The 7,718-nt window shown below is 40.2% G+C and overlaps 1 protein-coding gene across 1 annotated transcript; it reads left to right on the plus strand.

Annotated features, from left to right (window-relative positions):
• Positions 1–6,696: 6,696 nt before the first annotated feature.
• LOC127756272 (gamma-gliadin-like) lies at positions 6,697–7,140 on the plus strand. The gene has a single exon (XM_052281656.1). It carries the CDS (start codon positions 6,697–6,699, stop codon positions 7,138–7,140), a length of 444 nt encoding a protein of 147 aa, XP_052137616.1.
• The last annotated feature ends 578 nt before the right edge of the window (positions 7,141–7,718 follow it).

The raw sequence follows: 7,718 nt of genomic DNA on the forward strand, positions 1-7,718 counted from the left end.
CTCGAGGAACAGCATTATCAGCAGTTGCAACAGTAGTAGAGTAGTATGGCTCAGCTAAGAAGAGCAACAACAGCTGTAGTAGCAAGTAGCTTAGCTCTTACTCCCTCCGTCCAAAAAAAAATTACTCCCTCTGTCCCAAAAAAAGACAAACCCTAGATTTCCGTGACAACGTTTGTCTGTCCGTCTTATATGAAAATTTTTTATAATTAGTATTTTCATTGTTGTTAGATGATAATTTTTTAGTTTTTTTCATAATTTTTTTAAATAAGATGGACGGTCAAACGTTGGACACGGAAACCAGGGTTTGTCTTTTTTTGGGAAGGAGGGAGTAGTTCATTCGAGAGAGGAGCAGCTCAGTGAAATCCAGCACAAACCAATACATCAATTAACCATAGCTGCATAGTATCCATAGTAAAAACAATCAGGAAGAGAGAGAGAGGGAGGTCAGAGGAGTAAAAGGAGAAGCAGGGTGTTCTGTTCTTGGATGAACAGGGGTTTCAGCTCTTGGAGAAGATGTTACCAAGGTTAGGAAGCAAGATAGAGCAGCAATAATCAAGCAAGAGGATCAGTCTCAAGAGGAGGAAGAGAATCACCAGTAGCAGATCAAGAAAGATGTCAGGAAGCAGTCAAGTATTACCAGTAGAGGAAGGGCCAAGGAGGAGAATTACCTGAGTTCCAAGTAGAACAGGGGGTTCAGTTCAAGAGGGGGAACAATCAACCAAGCTCAAGGTGGAGAAGCTTAGTTCTAGCAAAATCACCTTTAGATCCAGAAGAGCAGCAGTAGAAGATAAGACTTGGATTTTTGAAGGAGGAGCTGAACCACATATTTTTCAATCACTGTAGAATCATCAGAGGTAACCAAAAATTAAAATAGGGAAGGAGAGTAGATCCTGCATTCATAGTAACAGCATTTGTTAGAGCTAGAGTTTCATACAGATATATGCACCATCCATACTGACCAAAACCTTAGAAATTCCAAATGAATATAAGTGACAAAAATTAGGAGGCTATAGTTTAAGATAAATGTATGTCTTTAAATCTTAATATAGACGTATATCAATTATAATATATGAAATCTTGATAGCATCAATAAGCATGTGTAGCTGTAATTCTTGTATAAATCAACTAGTGTTCATGATATAAATTATTTAGGAATAGAGCATGTATAGAAGAAACTGATCATGCATGAGAATTTGTAAGTTTTCATATTCTAGTCATGCAAACAGGGCATAACCTTGACATGTGCATATTCCTGGAAGGGTTAGGACCTGTGTCTATGAATCTGATTTCATTTAAAAGTAATGAAGCTCAACCCTGATTTAATAGAGAAAACATCATAAATTATTAATAGTTTGATTTGAAGGATAGCATGTGAAATTAGTAGGTTATGAATCTGGGTTTGCATATGTATCTAGTTCTTTACTACAAAATTCAGAAAAGACGTCATAGGATGAATCTTGATGTACATTTAAGCCTGTATAGTGTTAAAGTAATAATAGTTGTACTAAATCGTAAAGACTTAACAGAACATGCAAGTTTCTTTACCAGATTATTATGTGCAGGAGAGTAAATGTTTAGAGCATAGTCTCATAATAAAACAAATGTAAGTAATATAATCTATCAATAACTCTAATCTAATAAATTATATAGAGATGAAATTCTGGACATATAGACTAGTAGTAAATTATTTAGAGAAACAAATTATCATTTATTAACTTCAAGATTCAAGTTTTAGGGATCTTCAGTCCAATAATTCAATATGTATAGATAGAAATTGCCATGATTATCAAAGTGTAGAACCATGTAAATTAATAAGACTTTAGTCAAAGATCTGATCCTGCTTGTATGTCACCAATTTTAGAAGATTCAGTTAATTCAACATGTATGCATATATAAGGACCAGTGATATTAGTGTGATTTTAATTTCAGTAATGCAATTCATAGGTTTATGCATGTCAGCATTCATTTATCATGAGCATATAGACATTATTCACCAAACCAAGTCAAACGTAAGAACCCTGAAATCAGTAAGCACAACCCTGAGTATAGAAAAAAAATCAAGTGACCACTAGGATCATTTATATACAACCAGCATCACTAGTCCACCGCTATCACAGACATCACCAAGGAGAGATAAACACTAGCATAGAGCAGAAGTTGAAGAGATTGAGGATAATACTAACTAGGGCAGTAGAGGAGAAAAGGGAAGATGAGCTATATAGAGAGATTTAGAGAGGGAAACAGGGGAAGAGAGGATTGAAGGAAGGGGAGAGGAGGAAGAAGCGGCGGCGGCGGCACCTTGCCGGCCAGCCAGGCAGAGGCGGCGGCGACACACCCTACAATTGGGGGCGCAGCCCTTGTGCGCCACAGCGCCAGGGAGAGAAGAGAGCGAGAAAGAGAAAGGGGAAAACGGGAAGAGGAGAACAGAAGAAAAGAAAAGGAGAGGAGAGAAAGGTGGGCTAGGTGGATTGTGCTGTTGTGGGCTTTAGTAGTTGGGCTAATAGAATTTAGTAGTAGAGTTAGAAAATAAAGAAAATTAGTATATGACATTTAAACTCTTTAAATTCAATCTTAGGTCTTGCATATTCTAATGTATTATTGCAGCTACTATTTTAATTCACTCCATATGATTTTTAAATTAAATTAAAGTGTCTTTTTGAAGTAAATATATGTCCCACCAAATCTTTCATATTAGAAATCTAAATAAAAGTATTCCGTGAAATATATCTTATAAACTATTTTTCTAAGCAAACACATATAATTATTATTTCTATGAAAGCGATATATCTTGGGACTGTTGTTGAATAAAATCTATACAGTGAATCAAATTTCTTCTAAGTGAAATAATTACTCTTTCTTATAAAATAAAAGTTTAACAAAAGCAAGACCATAACCTTTATAGGTCCTGCATATGCATTCGGGTTAGACATATCATGTGCATCGCATTCATATAAACATTCTCGTATTTAGTTGTGTTTTATTGTTTCTTTTAGTTTGGCGTTTATCTTGGATTTCTCGGGATTCTTCATTAATTTATTCGTTCTTCGATTGCGGGTATCTCAGGCAAGTCCAACACCTTTGACCAACTCTTGTTATATTTTCATAATTGCAATCTATATGTATCACATTGCATTACATTATACTTTCTATAATTAAATAAATATGCTGATGGATTAGATTGACTGGTGGAGCAGTCGATCATATTATAGGTGTATTCTGAACTTGCCATGGTGGTGGGGGTTCAGTTGCATATATTTATCATCATAAGGTTAAACAACAACTATTATATGGCATTCAAGCGCCATAGCGATCGTGTCGACCATATGACCTGGAATGGGACATGCTAGCTTAGTAGTTCTTTCTTAATGGCTTTATCCTACGGGCTTAAGGACTTCCGTGAATCCGGTGAGCGTGGCCTAGCGATGAGGATTGCCGTTGTTGCGGAATCCGATTAGATGATGTGGATCGCTGTTGTTGCGGGATCCAATGATCCGCCGTTACTGCGAGAATCACCCGCAGAGATAATTGACAGATGGGATTGATGAAAAGCTTGTGACCTTAGCCTTGTCGGCATACACCATGAATTGTGCTTCAAGCGCCGATGGGCGTGGGCATTAAAAGGTTTAAGGCATCTGTGGGTACAGCGACACACCTCTGCAGAGTGTATGAATTGTGATATGTCACTCCCTATTTCGGGTAGAAACTGCGAACGCGACAGGAAAGGAACCTATCGGAGGTTCTAATACCTGTGGTGCCTTATATGCAGTAGATTTTATAATTACTTAATATGAGCTTTTACTACACTGTTTTATAAACTTGCATAAAATTCATTGCTGGATTATGGGATTTGGAGATATATGTATTATGCAGGTGGATTATGGGCATGTATTTGTTGGATTGTTATAGTTAGACTTGTTGAGTACCATTCGTACTCATCCCTTATATATATATTATTCCTTGTAGAGTTGAGCTAACAATTAGGTGAAGAGAAGATTCTATAAAATTGATCAAGTGTTGCATATTTCTACATCAACTTAATGTTGAAGGTGATGAAGATCTAGAAGAGCAAGGTACTGTTAGTGCTATTAGTTTGGTAAAAACTAATTTCTTATGGTTTTTATTTAATGGGTTTCGCTACAATTGTTTTTGCTATGCTACTCTGGTGTGTCCATTTCGTGGTAAGTTGGTTCTTACTAAGGAATGACCCGTAGATCGGTATTCTACCTCGGAAGTGAAATACGAGGGTCGTTGCAAGCGGGCCAGCCCGTGCCTGAAGTATCGCGTTAGGATTAAACTGAGCTTTCCGTCTACATTGTTTCGCACTAGGAAATCCTCTTTGTCCTTTGCCTACTTTTGCTTCATGTCCTTGGATGAACCTGAAGAGGAGCTGAACACACACGTTCCTCTTTTGCCTACTTTTGCTTCATGTCCTTGGATGAACATGAAGAGGAGCTAAACACAAACGTTCCCTGAGGAAATTGATACCTTGGAATACTCCCGGGTATCTTCCGTGCGCTTGCAAATTTTATCTATGACGTTAAGAACTACCAACAACGGTGAGTGGAGGACCTCTCTAGAGCTTCCTCAGAGTTTGTGCAACAGAATGCAATGGACTCTGTTCATATTTTATTTCTTGCTATACATCAAATTTGGGCTAACCGCTCTTCACATTGCCCACATAACCTAATCGTGCTAGGCCAACAAGACATGATCTGATATCGCACTAGGCCATGCCTAAGCTCCGGTCTTAACACGTGGCCCGACATGGCACGCGCCGTTCAATAAATCGTGCTTAACTGGGCAGTGCCCAAATACCTATTATTTATCCACCATTAACACTATACTATGGCTGTGTTTGCATCCCCATGTTCCCAACCCATCTCCCTCGTTTTCCGCGCGCACGTTTTTCAAAGTACTAAACGATGCGTTTTTTGCAAAAAGTTTCTATACGAAAGTTGCTTAAAAAATCAAATTAATTCATTTTTTTTAAAAAATTAGCTAATACTTAATTAATCACGCGCTAATGGACCGCTTCGTTTTCCGTGTGGGAGGGATTAGCTCCTATCACTGGACTCCGAACACAGCCTATATGTAAAATAAATCCGCCATCTCAAAATTCCAGCCCCAGGGGTTCTATTTGAATAATGGGATTAGGGTTAATGGATATTATTTAAGAGAATTCCTTATATGCCACTAAAAATTATCGTTTTCTTATATACCACTTGTAATTGGCTCTTTTCTAATATGCCATTGTCTCAAATTTACATACTCTCTCGTGCCACTTTCATCACTCCACCTTGCATCAATTAACATTAGGCTTCGGTCAACTATTAGTTTTTCTTGCATTAATGACCAAAATAGCCTTAGCACTAACAAAAAAGTATCAGAGAGATGGTTAGGATCTCTACACGGCATGAGCGAGCGTGGATATGGAGGTAGTAAACCAAAGGGTTAATTAGATTTATGCCAATATAACTTTAACAATTTTAAAATATGCCATTACTATTCATCTATTTGCCAACACACTATTACAATTCTATAGTTTTTAGATGCATGCCACTATATACCCTTTAAATAAAATCTTTTATCTTTACCTACTTAAAATATTCGTAGTGTTTTTACCATCCCACCTCTATATCTCTATCTCTACCGGAAAAGCTAATGGGCGATCGACCCCTCCTCCTCCACGTGGTTTTCTTTTTTGGCACCGCATTACTTTCCTATTTTAGTAAATTTATGCATCTAAAGTTGGTATACCTCAAGTTTACACATCTAAAGTTTATACACGTAAAGTTTAGAGATCCAAAGTTTATAAGTCAAAAGTTTATATATTCTATTTAAATTTGAATTTGAATTCAATTTTTTTAATATATATATATATATATATATATAGTATTTCTATACACCTAAAGTTTAGAGACCCAAAGTTTATTTAACCTCGGTTTTCTTGTCTTTCTTTCTTGTTGATTGCAGGATCAAATCAACTGGCACACCTTTGAACCCAAGAGCAAGATTTAGGACCTGCACTGGAGTTAAGCATATCTCCCAGGCCAGTGTATGTTTTTCGCATCAATACGCTTTTGGCACACCCGGTGGGACACGAGTTGTAACGACTTTTCATCATGGTAGACAACAAGCAGTCAACCAAGCCACCGTCTGATGTTATCCCTGATCACATCATCCCAATAACACTAGATAAGCTGACACCAGAACAGATGGCAGAGTATGAGCAGATGATGAATAATTTGAAGACTCAGTGCCTGCATTCATTCAAGAAAACCCGTTCAGGAACATTTATCTAGAGGTATAAGCTAAAAGTAGTTCCCAATAATGAATAAGAGACGAGCACATCTAAAGATGGCAAAGCTAAAGGTGATAAAGGTAAAGATGATGAGCCTAAGGATGACAAGTCAGAAGGAGAAGACTCTCAAGAGATCAAGAATCTGAAAGATCAGATTGTCTATGCCGTTCATCATGCTTTGATCAACCAATCAGGAGATGCTTCTCAATACTTTGACTAATATGATCAAGTCTATGGTTGAAGGGACAATTGCTGAACATCAAGCTAAGGGGCCAATCTTCCTCCCTGAGGGTGTGTTCCCACATTATAGAAATTTGGTGACCGGCAACCAGCAGCATGTTTCTAATGTACCCCTAGGACAGCCGATGGCATCGGCTTCGGCTTCTAGACCGGGCATGTCATCATCGGCACAAAGGCAGCCGGTTGACCCTTATCTTTTGAGCAGACAACAGCCTCAGCATGCAGGTCACAACATCAATCGGCCAACTCAGGAGCAGATTGCAGCGATGTTCAAGCCACCTCAACCGGTTGTCGAGCCAATCCAGCCGATACCAACTGGGCAGCGAACACCTATCAACCAGCAACACCAGCCTGTTGGAGCTCAGTTCATTCCTGAACAGCAAATGTATAATGTACAACAGCCTCTTCAGAATTATCCTGGTGGCAACCTGAATTTTCAATATCAGCCTCATTCACCTCAGGTTCAATACCAACCAGGAGGATCACCTCAGCCTCAGTTTTTACCACAATTCAATCAATTCGACCCAATCCAGCAGCAGATGCAAGGAGCGCCTCAGCAAAAGCCCTGGGTTGATTTTGATTGCAGATGTGATGAATGAGCAGTTTGGACTTAAGCCAAAAGATACTTGTCGGTGATATGGGCTCGGGGGTACCCACACTGAGGGGAAAGGGTCCTTTCCCTTAGCCACGTGGCAGTGCGGCCTAGGCCCCCCTCGGGGGGGGGGGGGGGGTCGGGCGCGCGGGTAATAAGTAGCCAAGAGGCGCCCGTAATTGCCTAGGGGCCTTGGGGTATCCTGTCGCGCCCCTCGGGCCCGAGGGGCTGCGTCCTCCCGAGGCCCTTACTCGGCCGCCACATTGCAGCTGAGTGGGTGGAGACAGGGCCGCTGCCTGGAGCATTTTTGGGCGGCGCCCCAACCACCCCCGCCGCATTTAATGTGGCGTGGCTGGTCGTGCGACGCCCAAGTGATTGACGTGCGTCAATCACTTTGACCGGCCTGTGACCGGTCACAGGCAGATGGGACGGGCGGCAGCGCACCCACGCCCCGCCCTGTGTCAGGCGGCGTGGGGGCAGGTATGCCTCGACCCATCAACGGCCGGAGATCAATGTACGACTGGTGCATCCCCTGTGCATGAACCCACAAAAGTCTCTAGGAATTTATGAGGGAATGACAGGGGA

The sequence above is a fragment of the Oryza glaberrima genome, chromosome 12 (genome assembly GCF_000147395.1).
Source record: "Oryza glaberrima chromosome 12, OglaRS2, whole genome shotgun sequence".
In the NCBI taxonomy this organism is placed as follows: Eukaryota; Viridiplantae; Streptophyta; class Magnoliopsida; order Poales; family Poaceae; genus Oryza; species Oryza glaberrima.